This window comes from Rattus norvegicus, chromosome 6 (genome assembly GCF_021556685.1).
Source record: "Rattus norvegicus strain SHRSP/BbbUtx chromosome 6, alternate assembly SHRSP_T2T, whole genome shotgun sequence".
NCBI lineage: Eukaryota > Metazoa > Chordata > Mammalia > Rodentia > Muridae > Rattus > Rattus norvegicus.
Genome location: NC_141539.1, coordinates 105,517,149 through 105,529,758, shown reverse-complemented (window position 1 = coordinate 105,529,758; position 12,610 = coordinate 105,517,149). Strand labels below are relative to the sequence as shown.

At 47.4% G+C, this 12,610-nt stretch overlaps 1 protein-coding gene across 4 annotated transcripts in view; it reads left to right on the top strand.

Moving 5' to 3' along the window:
- Dcaf5 (DDB1 and CUL4 associated factor 5) overlaps window positions 1-5,456 on the top strand; it is an 88,493-nt gene extending 83,037 nt beyond the window's left edge. For 3 of the 4 annotated variants that reach the window (XM_087553275.1, XM_087553276.1, XM_087553277.1), the window contains exon 9: window positions 1,052-5,455. In XM_087553275.1, coding sequence (XP_087409401.1) covers window positions 1,052-2,818 — 1,767 coding nt within the window. In that variant the 3' untranslated portion in view covers window positions 2,819-5,455. 4 annotated transcript variants of the gene reach the window in all.
- Window positions 5,457-12,610: the final 7,154 nt, after the last annotated feature.

Below are 12,610 nucleotides of genomic sequence, written 5' to 3'. Positions count from 1 at the left end.
AAACGCCTGAATTTAAAACTCCAGTTTTAAACTTTAAACTTTGCAGCTGTGAGTGTGCAAGCGTAACCACCGGGGAGAGACCTGGTAAGGGATGGCATTACAGTCACCCTCCATGGGCAGCGTGTCTCACCTCTTCCTGAAGCTAGCAGAGTTACCCCTGAAGCTGGCCAGCAGCTAACCCCTGGTTAAGAGAACCCAGTTTCCTGGGTAACTGAGGCCTGCATGTCCAAGAGGGGAGTGCAGTGTAGGCAGTTGTCTATTCTTGTCAGGCATCAGTGAGTAATTCTCATTGGTTAAAAATAGAATACTGTTGTTTGGAAGAAGTGGGGCTATAGGCTGAAATCTTTTTAGGGTATGTGGTTGGTTGGTTGGTTGGTATTTTTTAGACAGGGTCTCACAATGTAGCCCTGGAGCTTAGCTGTGTAGAGCAGACTGGCCTTGAACTCACAGAAACCTGCCTGCCTCTGCCTCTGCCTCTCAGAAGTGTGCCACCATGCCTGGCAAGGAATATTTTCACTCTGGAAAAACTTTTTCTGTGCATAGCTTCAATATTCCAAAATTTTTAAAATTACATTGCCTAATATTCATGTCATCTTTCACCCGTCCTCTTAGATTAAGGTTACAATTTCTAAATGTACTGACAGAAGACTTAAGGGGGAAGAGATAATATCTGTGTATCCATCTAAAAACATGCTTAGGTCTCTGCATCCAAGTCTAATTCTATGCGCTAAACTGCTTTTACTGACCTTTGAGAGCCACACTTTTGATAAACAGTTTATAAGAGCCAGTCTACTAAAGAGTTTGGATTGTGTTTTGTTTTCAAAAAAGTTCTGGCTGTATAGCTCAGGTTGTCCCTGAGACCTCCGTCCTTAGTCCCAAGTGCTAGTATTACAAGAGTGCATTGTACCTGTAAAGAACATGTTTTTAAAGTTGCTTTGTGACTTTAGAATGACAGTGATCTGGGGGGAGACCTTTAGTGGTCTTTACCATGGCCAGCTACTGAGCACGTCCCATTCAATCCTGGTTGCTTTGTCTTTCATCTTCTGTGTAGATCTGGAGCCCATACAAGCAGCCAGGATGTACAGGAGACCTCGATGGTCGGATTGAAGATGATTCCCGCTGCCTCTACACCCATGAAGAGTACATCAGCCTTGTACTGAACAGTGGGAGTGGCCTGTCCCACGACTACGCTAACCAGTCGGTCCAGGAAGACCCCCGGATGATGGCTTTCTTTGACTCTTTGGTGCGCCGTGAAATCGAGGGCTGGAGCTCAGACTCAGACAGTGACCTCAGCGAGAGTACTATCCTTCAGCTGCATGCGGGCGTCAGTGAGCGCTCTGGCTACACTGACTCGGAGTCCTCAGCCTCACTGCCCCGCTCCCCACCTCCCACAGTGGACGAGTCTGCTGACAATGCCTTCCACCTGGGGCCCCTGCGAGTCACCACCACAAGTGCAGTGGTATCAACCCCAGCAACGCCAACATGTGAGGATGCGGCCTCTCGACAGCAGCGCCTGTCCGCTCTGAGGCGCTATCAGGACAAACGCCTCCTGGCCCTGTCCAATGAGTCTGATTCTGAAGAGAATGTTTGTGAGGCTGAACTGGACACAGATCTCTTCCCTCGGCCACGGTCACCCAGCCCTGAGGATGGATCTAGCAGTTCCAGCAGCTCCACTAGCTCTGAGGATGAAGAAGAACTGAACCAACGCCGAGCCAACACCCGGCAGCGAAACGCCATGCGGAGGCGACAGAAGACAGCCCGGGAAGAGCGGCCCAATGCTCCAGTCAAATCCACCAACACCTACATTGGAGAGGACAATTACGACTACCCACAGATCAAGGTAGATGACCTCTCCTCCTCCCCAAACTCCTCCCCTGAGCGTAGCACTTCCACTCTGGATATTCAGCCAAGCCGGGCACCACCAGCTGCCAACATGGAATCAGTTGAGCGTAAGATTTATAAAGCTTACAAATGGCTCCGCTACTCCTACATCTCTTACTCAAATAACAAAGATGGGGAAACCTCCCTAGTGACAGAGGAAGCAGATGAAGGAAGAGCAGGAACCAGCCACAAAGACAACCCAACCCCTTCTTCCAGTAAGGAAGCCTGTCTAACAGCCACAACCCAGAGGAGCCAGGACCAGTCTCCTGAGGGCTGCAGCAGTGATGCTTGCAAAGAAGGGACGTCTGCTAGAAATCCCAACAGCGGTGCAAGCCACGAGCACAGCGGCCATCCTTGGGCAGAGGTGCCAGAGGGCACCTCTCAGGATGCTAACAACAGTGGCTCTCTGGAACACTCTTTTGAAACCAAGAAGCTCAATGGAAAGGCTCTGTGCAAGGCCCTGAGCAGTCGGGCTGAGGAGCCATCCTCCCCTCCTGTCCCCAAGGCATCGGGCTCCACTCTCAACAGTGCATCTGGCAACTGTCCCAGGACCCAGTCTGATGACAGTGAGGAGAGGAGCCCTGACACCGTCTGTGCCAACCACAACAATGGACGCTTGCACCCCAGACCCCTTCACCCCCACAACAATGGGCAGAACTCTGGGGAGCTGGAGTCAGTGGCCTGCTCTTCCCCAGGACACCTAGACACTGACCATGATAGCCCATCCCTGACAGGGACACTCCTACACAAAGATTGTTGTGGGTCTGAGATGGCCTGTGAGACCTCAACTGCTGGAATGAGAGAGGACCCCACTGACCCCTCAGCCATGGACAGCAGCAAGGTTGTTCATGGCCAAAGTGGCCTCAAAAGGCACCGAATTGAATTGGAAGACACAGATTCAGAGAATTCCTCCTCAGAGAAGAAATTAAAAACATGATAAATACAAAGGGAAAACAAAAGCTACAAAAAGTAGCCTTACAAAATAATTTTTCTTGTTTAGTGAACACAGAGGAAAGGAAAAGTATTAAAGGCACATAAAACCAGGGCCTGAAATGTGTCTGCTGCTGCTCCTTCTGTTAGCCACTCACCAGTGGTCGGATGTCTAGCTGGCACTGCCTCGTGCTCTGCTGAGAGCACTGCCAGCAGCTCTTCTCTAGTGAGATGTAGCATAGCATCCCTGTGCAGGTTCTGTTACGATGAGCCCGTCTTGGGACATTCGGCTTGTTCTGTGTGTGTGTGCCCACCGGCACATGTGGGCTTGTTGTCTTAGGAGACCTTTCTTTTAACTGTCCATCAGCAAAGACCTGTGAATCTGTAGCTTTTGCCGTCACACCTGTTCATTGTTCACATGACATGGTGTCCTGGTCGTAACAGAGTGTCTCTTAGATCAGAGTGTGCTGCAGTGACTTGTGGATTTATGTAGCAGAAAGGAGATGCAGATGGAAGAGGCCTTCCTTCAGCTCATTGGCTGTGCTGAAGAGGAAAACATGGTTCCTTTTTTAAATGCTCCATGTTTTCTCCAGCTCACATATCACTGAGCATTTACTGTGGCTCTAAGTGGAACGTTGCTCTTGCTAATAAGAGGCTGACACTAGAGCTCAGATCCTGGTAGTGTCGCTGTGTACAGAAGGGGCAGAGCTATGATACGTGCTGTGAGGTGCCCGTACAATGACTAGTGGACAACACAACTTTAATCATTTAGGTGCTGGGTTCCTAAGAGGCACTCAAGGCCAGCAGGTGCTTCCTTGGCTCCAGGTAATGGAGTCCAGGCATACTGAAAGAAGAAAGGTCCCCTCGCTCTAATAGAAGAATGCTAATGAGTTGTAGTGAAGAGCAGAATGTGGTACTGTATTCTAATCCAGTGCCAATCTATCAGTCAGAAATGGGGGCCAGCACCTTCCCTCAGGTGTGGAGTAGTCAGAGCTGTGGGTTCCACCTGAACTTTGCAGAATAGTAACTTCTGTTAGGAGACAGGGAGTATGGAGAGAAGTCTCTGGTTTGTGTGTCCTGGCTCCCAGAAGACATTCTGTGCTGTTGAAGTAGGTAACAGTGGAGAGAAGAAAATATCACATTTCCAGTGTGTAGTGGTGATCGTAGTCCCTGAGTTGTCAATGAAGGGTCGTGCGAGGCAGGAAGACCTAAGGATGCTCCAGTGTCTTGGTGTAGATGGTAAAGCAAGAGGAAGGCAGAAGTGGAACTTTGGGTGCAGAGGTGCTAGGCAACAGAGGGAGGGCTCAGCACGAGGCAGCCGTGGCCTCACGGACCCCCAGTTCCTCTCTGAGGAGGACCTGTCCTGCTGGAATGGACCAAGAGAAGACCACCTGTGGAGGCTGAAGAATGGATACCCCTCAGTGCTGGGAGCCAGGGCCCTTGTAAAGGAAGGCGCTTGGTAAGAGCCAGGGGTGTGTGTCATCTTTCTGAGCTTCGCAGAAGGGAGATGTGCCTAGTATTTGTGTGTGTGGCTGAAGTGTAGAAGCACGGTTTGGAAAGGAGAGGAAGGCGCCTGAGTAGGGCGGGGGTGCATACAGTCAGCTGCTGGACTCTTCCTGGGGAGCGGGACAGTGACTCTGTAACCAACCTTAGAATCACTTTAGATTTGTAATCAAAATGGTTCTATGATTTACCTTTTGACTATTCGCAGATAATTGTAAATTCTGGTTTTATAAGCCCAAGTCATTTTACATTTGCTTTTTCAAAATTATTAAATTGGAATTTTTTAATCCTTTATATACAAAAAAAGAGTTATAAGCACTCAGTGTGTGTCTCTCTTCCCCTTAGTCAGCTTACCTGGTTCTTCTGTTCTGTTTTACTTTAATCAGATAGATTCACATTATCTTCCTGGAGGAAAAAGAAAGCAAAATTAGCTATTGATAATTAGTTTCCAAATGCCAAGAGTGGTCTTTCATTGCTAAAAGTTATCTCATTTGGGTATTCAAAAACATTCAAAAAGTCAGTTAGTTTGTAACTGTAGACACCGATAAAGGTCATCCTTTGCAGGATGCTACCAGTGCCATAAGTTTGGGTTGTCAGGAGATGGGCCCTAAAAAATGACCAGAGCAGGACAGAAAGGGATGCTTCTTTTAGCCAGTCTACACCCACTTCAGAGCTCTTGTGTTGTGTGGTCCTGGTATTGGAATCCTGGCCAGAACTACTTCACAGCCCCTTTGCCTAAACCATTGTGGAAGCCAGGCCTCCCATGTTGAAGACATTTTAATCCCCAAATTCCCCCATGATGTCTGTTTTCCCTAGCAGCAGAGGGCACTGATCAGATGGATTTTGTTCCTGCACCCTGTACATAATGTTTTGAGTGGCAGGTCCAGGGACGTGAGACCGTTGCTCTTCCCTTTGTTTCTCTCCTGGTTTTGTAAATGATTCTCAACTGATATATGAGTTCAATGAGCTGTTGGCTTGAGGCAAATGAAGTTTGCAACTGTGCTGATTTAATAGGAGTCTCGTGTTGTCTGTCAAGGTGCCTTCCTCTGCTGAAGCCTTACCTCTTCGCAGCCCTGCCTCTTCTTACCCAACAATGCTGACTCTTCTCTGTGTATATGCAAATAAACCTATTAATCACTTCCCCCTTGCTTCCTCTTCTCTTCCTGGGAAGACATGGTTGCTTAGACACCCTCTTCCTTCATTTCTTTGCTGTTTTAATTTCTGTCCAGTTGGAAACTTGATTTAAAGCCACACTGAAGACTAGAAGACAAATTCCATGTCTGACGATGGTCATGTCACTTCTGAATATTGAGACAAAAGTCACATCTGACAATAAAAGGAAAGGTAGGGGAGGCTGTGTCTACTTGGCCTCCTTCTCCAAGCTTATGGCACTCGGGATAGTGAAATCCTGAAAGTGGCATTTTTATTAGTTGGAATTGCACATTGCAGAGATAACCACCATCAGCCCTCCCCCAACCAATGTTTTCTGGTGCTTCCAAATGCCATGATGCTTCTCATGACATCTTTAAAAGAGAACAGTAAAAAACAGCAAACTCTATGTCATTCCTAAAAAATGCAGAAGACTGAAACATTCCTATCAACCAAGATTCTTGTCAGGAAAGCATACTTCCAGAGGAAGCCTGTTCTTCCCTTTCAACCTGAGGACAACCGTGTTGTAGGCCATGGGGGAAACACCAAGGTGCAGTCACACTCCTGACTCTGAGCAGGACAAAAATCACAGTGGCATAGTACAGCCCACACTAGTCTCAAACTGACAGTCCTCCTGTCTCAGCCTCCGAGGGCTAAGTTTCCAAATGTAAGTCACCATTCCTGTATTATTTTTAGGACAGGATTTTACTAGTTAGCCTATAATCCTGCTTCGGCAGGTGCACACGCACGCACACTCCATCACACCCAGCTTTAGCCTTTGGCAAGCTGTGTGGGTCTGTAGTGGAGTTATTCCAGTCAGAATGGCCATTCATCCTTCAGCATTAATACTAGAATAAAGTATCTTGAGTTTGGATAATCAAGCTGATTTTTATTGTCTTCAAAGATCCAGTGCTTCTGACAGTGTAAATGATAATCTGACCTATCCAGGCTCTAGTTGTATTTCATTGCTGATAGGTATGCTTCTTCAGGGTAGAAACTCAGAGGCAAAAATGACTCTGGGGAAGAGACCTGTGCAGTGCGCAAGCAGGAGGAGCCACTCCGTTCAGTTCACAATGTGTAGAAGAGTTCTCTAGAGCCTGTCCCACCGTGAGGAAGTCATCATCTGGCATTTCAAAAGGTCTGAGTTGGGAAATGACTCCTTGCTGAGCTCATGGGCTATTCCAGCAGAAGTACAGAATACTGGCTTCCTTTCCCTTTATCTGCCTGTCAGTACTCCACCAAGGCTAGAGAAAGACAAATACTAAGATACCCAGCTGCCCACAAAGTCCTTGGACAGAAGGGAAGTTGTGTTGTCTAGGAGAATTGAAAGGGAAGACATCTGGTAGTTTAGAAGATTTGAAAGATTCTGCAATGGAAGAAGTGGAGTATTCAATAGTGTCAACAGCTTCCTTGATCCATATGTTGGCAAATGCTAGTCAGGGGATGGGACTCAGTGATTATATAGTGCTCGCCTGCTATGTCTCAAGCAGTGCTGGGTTTAATATCCAGCACTGAAAAAACAGAACATTTGGGGCTGGAGAGATGGCTTAGTGGTTAAGAGCAATGGCTGCTCTTCCAGAGGGCCTGAGTTCAAATCCCAGCAACCACGTGGTGGCTCACAACCATCTGTAATGGGATCTGATGCTCTCTTCTGATGTGTCTGAAGATAACTACAGTGTACTCATATAAATAAATACTTTTTAAAAAAAGGAAAAGAAAAACAGAGCAATCACTAAACAAAACTCTCAAGTTTATTCTCAACTTTATCACTGAAGTCAAGAAAAGTGTAGAAAAACTTCTAGAATCCATAAATAGCATAGAAAAGGGAGGGAAAAGATTGCTAATCAGAACAACAGCATAAATAATTATGGCGAGTATAGTGGTGATTGGCAGGATTTCAGAGTAATAGACTTGTACAGACCATTCCACACTGGTTAGTGACTAATGAAGACTTGCCCCTACCTTTTTATGTCCCTTCCTGTTATTTTAATTATGCGTATGAGTGTGAGCATGTGATTGAATATGCCCACTGAGGCCAAAGGCATCAGATCCCCCTAGAAGTTGAGTTTCCAGGTTGCGGGTCACCTCATAAGAAGTATGCACTCTTAACTGGTGAGCAACCTCCCTAGCCCCTACCCTGTCCTCTCAGGGTCTCAGAGTCAGTGTGTTCCAGCATTTCTAGGCATTCCAAGACACCACCTTAAATAAAAAGTTATTTTCCTATCTTCCTAAGAGACCTGGGAGCGGAAATAGCACCAAACTTGAGTAATAAGTGTAGCCTACATTGGTTCTGAGTAAAGAACATGATTCAGGCAATTCCCCCAGACTCCTGGGAACTGTCAAATAGGTCCTTTTAACTTTAAAATGTGGCTTCTTCTGTTCCAGAAGCTTGGATCAGAGGGCTCTCTAGATTCTACTCAGACATCTCTGTGGTGCCCAACAGAGCTGGTCCATGAGCCAAGATCTTTGGCAAATATACAACTAACTACTCAGAGACTCGGAGTGTGTGTGTGTGTGTGTGTGTGTGTGTGTGTGTGTGTGTGTGTGTGTGTGTGTGTGTGTGTGTCTAAGAGAGAACCAACCTAGGATCAGTATGTATGTGTGTATGTAAAATAACACCATGTACAATAAGGCACATACCTGAGGATGACACGATAGGGAACACAAGTATTTACCATCATTGCCACCTCTCTTTTGTTGTGCTTGTTGAGTTGACATCCATGTGCACCACTAGGAGGCTTTTTGGATGGCAATTCAAAGGTATATGGGTAGTCAACATCCTCCAGAGAAAGAATGCTGTTTGCCAGCAAGTCTCAGCCTACAGCCACAGGAAAAGAGTAGGTATCCCCTTTACCATGGACATCATGAAGCTAGCTTTGGAGCCTTTGGGGGAGATCTTAGACCTCTGACCCTTGTAGTGCCATCTCCTAAGGCTGGAAGCTTAAAAGCCAGATATGGCTGATAGAAACCTCATAGATCCTTGCTCACAACAAACTTATAAAGGTTGAGATAAAGGGCAGCAAATTTTACTAAACTAAAATCTTAATATATACTGGAAAAAGACCTAAGCCTTAAGAGGTGGGACACCAAAGCTCTCTGGGCTTCTGAGGTCAAGTTCTTGGACCTGGTGCTGGGCCAAACCAAAGAGAATCTGGAAAGGGGGAAGCATGGAAAAGTGCTGCATGTGCCAAAGAAGAATTAACCAGTTTTCTATGCAGGATTGATTGAGGGGTGTGTGTGTTTGTGTGTGTGAGAGAGACAGAGACAGAGACACAGAGAGAGGGAGGGAGGAGGAGGGGCTAAACCATAAAAACCAACAAGGAAGTCTGACTAGATCAAGGAAGAAAAGATCAAGTTCACTGCCTGCCTTGGTAAAGGAGCCCGGTGCATGGCTGTGGGTCTCGGAGAGGGCAGAGAAATGTGAGAGGGGAGAGTTTTGCGTTGCTGGTGGAAAAGAGGCAATAGAATTACACTCAAAGGTGAAATGGTTTCAAGTAAAGCACATCTGCCCAAACAGAGGTCAGAACACTGTCGTGGCGCAGACAAGGCACTGGACAGGCAGAACATTAAGAAGCACTTTGGAGCTGACCCCACAGGAGAGGGGAAAGGGCCCTCACCAGTCCCTTCCATCCCATTACAAAGGTGGAAAATCAAGTTCCAGTTGGTGATCACTAAGGCTGGTGATTAACTGATCTCACTGCTTCCTAAACGTGGTCTGGCTTCCTGCAGGCATTTCCTAGTGGCCTCACTCTTACCAATTGTGACCGGGGCTGGATCACAACATACAGCAATAGTAGGGGATAGCAAATTGTCAGTCACATAGAGGCATGCCGAGTTCGGTGGAAGCTTTGGCAAAAGAAGAGTGACAAGTTTGGGACACCCTCCCCCTACACCCAAGAGCTTGCACCTCTGACCACATTCCCAGCTCTGGTTGGCTGTATGAGAAGAGTCACAACGTGCTGGGAACTAGAAAATAGAAGCCTGACTATTTAGGCTTAAAGCATGCCTGGGCTTGAGACTAAAAGACCCTTCAAGTTCAAGAAAGGGCCTGATGACTGCATGTAGTGGCAACCCGCCTTTAATCCCAGCATTTTGGAGGCAGAGGCAGACAGCATTCTGGCCTGGCCTACACAGCAAGTCTCTGGACAGCCAGGGCTACATAGAATGACCCTGGGTTTTTTTGTTTGTTTTTGTTTTTATTTTGTTTTGTTTTAAGGAGAAAGGCCCGATGAGGAAAGGAATCTTTCCAGAGGCAAGTCCAATCATTACTCTCTTCTGGAACACTGAGTCTTCTCAAGTTAGCTGGAATAAGCAGTTTGCAGCTCACGTCCTTCATGGTTTTGGGGTGGGTTTGTTTGTTTTGTGGCACTGACGGTTAAGCTGGCTCAGAGAGATGGGTCAGCACAAAAGGTGGATGCTGGTTTCAGCTCTTATCTTACTCCACGCATCTGTCAGGGAAGAGTTGAGTTGGCCGGCACAAAGGTCAGTGCCTGGGAGCACCCCCAGCTTGAGTATCCCCTGGAGAGACCTATGGAGATGTCACAAACCTGAATTCCTACTGCTTCAGTGGGTACCACTTGTATCCCTCAGGAGCTTGGTTAAGTCCAGTCAGCAGCTGTATCTACTGACTTTCTTCCCCTGGTTTCGAGTCCAGTAGGCAAACCCTTTCTAGGACTGGGAGATAAGTCACTCCTGAGGGGACAGTTTGGACCTGCTGAACCCTGCATTTTAACCTCTTCTCCTCCAAGTGAGAAGGGTAGGGTGTTGGATTCTACTTGGAATGAAGGGAGGGTAGGCTGGGCTGATGCTGGTAAGACAAGGCAAGTGTGACTTTGGGATCTTCTGTGCAAGAGTCAGGTTGCTGGGAGATCAGGTTTACAAAGCCAAGCTGTACTCCCAGCCCCTGGGAGGCAGATCTCTGAGTTTGAGGCCAGTCTGGTCTACAGAGTGAGTTCTCAGACAGCAAGAATCACAAAGAAAAACCCTGTCTTGGGGGAAAAAAAAATAGACTACCAAGCTATAATTTTTTTTAGGATAACTCGCTCATCTGTTCTAGTTGGAATCAGCTCGTGAAACCACAGACGATGGACTCTTGCAGGGTTGGGACAAGGCCGTGGCAGACAGGAAGGAATCCAATCTCCACTCTCCTCAGGTTCTCGAGTTCCCACCTTCAAAATCTAGAAGATCTAGGCTCTGAGGATAATGGCAAACTCCATACAACCAGTTTAACTGGCTGGTCACATGCTTAACGGGCTCAGACAATCTTAGCACGGGGAATAGCCAGGCCACAAAGGGACATTATCAGTGCCATTAGTGCCTCCTCTTCCTCCTCAAGCATGTGCATAGACATCTCCCCTCCCCCTCTCCTAGCCCCAACAGCAGCCAGCTCAGGTTGTAGAAAAGTTAGACAAGGGGAAATCTGCAGAGTTAACAGGTGCTCCCTTCCTGTCAGTCCTCGTTGGGAATGAGGCACAGGAGTGGTTGTGCTACACAGTTTCTCAGGCATCTCTTGCTGTATGATTTCTGACATCATAGGCCCTCCCTCAGTGGAACTGAAGGAGGAAAAGGAAAAGGAGCATCTGTAGCAGCTCCAGGTCTCCCGCCTCACACCACTCTGAGTCACTTCCCACTCCTAGGTAGACACTGATCTCCAGCTGCTGCTGCCCCTCAGTTCCAGCAGAGGGAACGGACAAGCTTCCTTGAGCTCTATAGTCCTGGGCCTCTCCTGGTTACAAAAACCACCTATCGTATGCTCACAATTATGTCTGATGATGACCCATTGGCCATCACCATCCGTGATGCTGCTGTGAAGCAAAGTGCTGACAAGAAATAGAGGTGGAGGGTCCTGGAGATTCTGAAAATACCATCCCTCAATCTTCCCTCTCAGCATTTATGCGAGGACACATGCAAAGGAAGCTCAGCATTGCGAAATCACGGTTCCTTTCTTTTCCTAAACACTTCTGAGTAAAGTGGGCCACAGAAGCATCTAGAAAACCAGAAGCTTTGACAGGAAAGAAATGGCAGCAGCTTGGGGGAGCGCTAGGCACCATGGCTACCATTTCCTGTCCTGGCTGCCAGCAGGCCTCCAGTGACTTTACTGGTGACCGACTGTTCACTTAGGGCTGTGGTCTGTCAAGCAGGCTTATTGCTTTTCACTTTCATAAGCCTGTTAGGAGAAAAGCAAACTCATGAAACCAAAATGAGGACAAAGAGATTCCCATTACACACAAATGGAGTCTTTGCCTAAGACTTTCTCAGACACTCCTCTGCCTTTAAGGAGGCTTTGTGGGTTAGAGGGATACACTGTAGCTGAGTGGAGTCTTTTGTTTTGTTTGAGACATGGTTTCTCTTTGTGTAGGCCTGGCTGTCTGGAACTGGCTCTGTAGACAAGGCTAACCTCAGACTCATAAAGATCTGCCTGCCTCGGTCTCCCCAGTGCTGCGATGAAAGGCATGTGCCACCATTGCTTGGCTCTGAGTGGAATCCTTAAGGAGCCCACATGACTCTCAGCTTTGCCTGAAGAACCAACATCCCCAAACTTAGGAGTTCTCTCAAGAGAATCCTCTACCCAGGACAGTTTGAGTCTCCCTGGGAAACTAACAGCCCTCATAGGTTAAGATTGTCATTGGGGTTGGAGACAGCAGTTAAAAGTGCTGTCTACTCTTCTAGATGCCCTGAGTTCAATCCCCTGCAACCACATGGTGGCTCACAACCATCTATAATGGGATCCCATGCCCTCTTCTGGCATGCAGGTGGTGTACATGCACATAGAGCACACATACCTAGATACATAAAATAAATCTCTAAATAAAAAAGAAAGATTCCCATCAGATCCCATTTCCCTGGTCTCCCAAGTGCCAGCAGAGGTCTCCATTCCTTCCTGTGGCTTCCCCCCAGTTACAAAACACAAACAGGATTACAGGTCATTGCACCCCCAAAACACAAGCAAGTTCTCGAAGTAGGAGTTACCCCTGCAAACTCTAATCCATGAGGTATAAAGAATAACCTCACTCAATAGGGCCAGCACGTTTAAGGGAAATTAGTGAGAGTTGTAGGAGATGGGCCTGGGCCAGCAAGGTGGTTCAGTGGGTTCCACGCCTGGAATCCACATAATGGCGAAGGGAGAGAAGCAGATCCACAAAGCTGG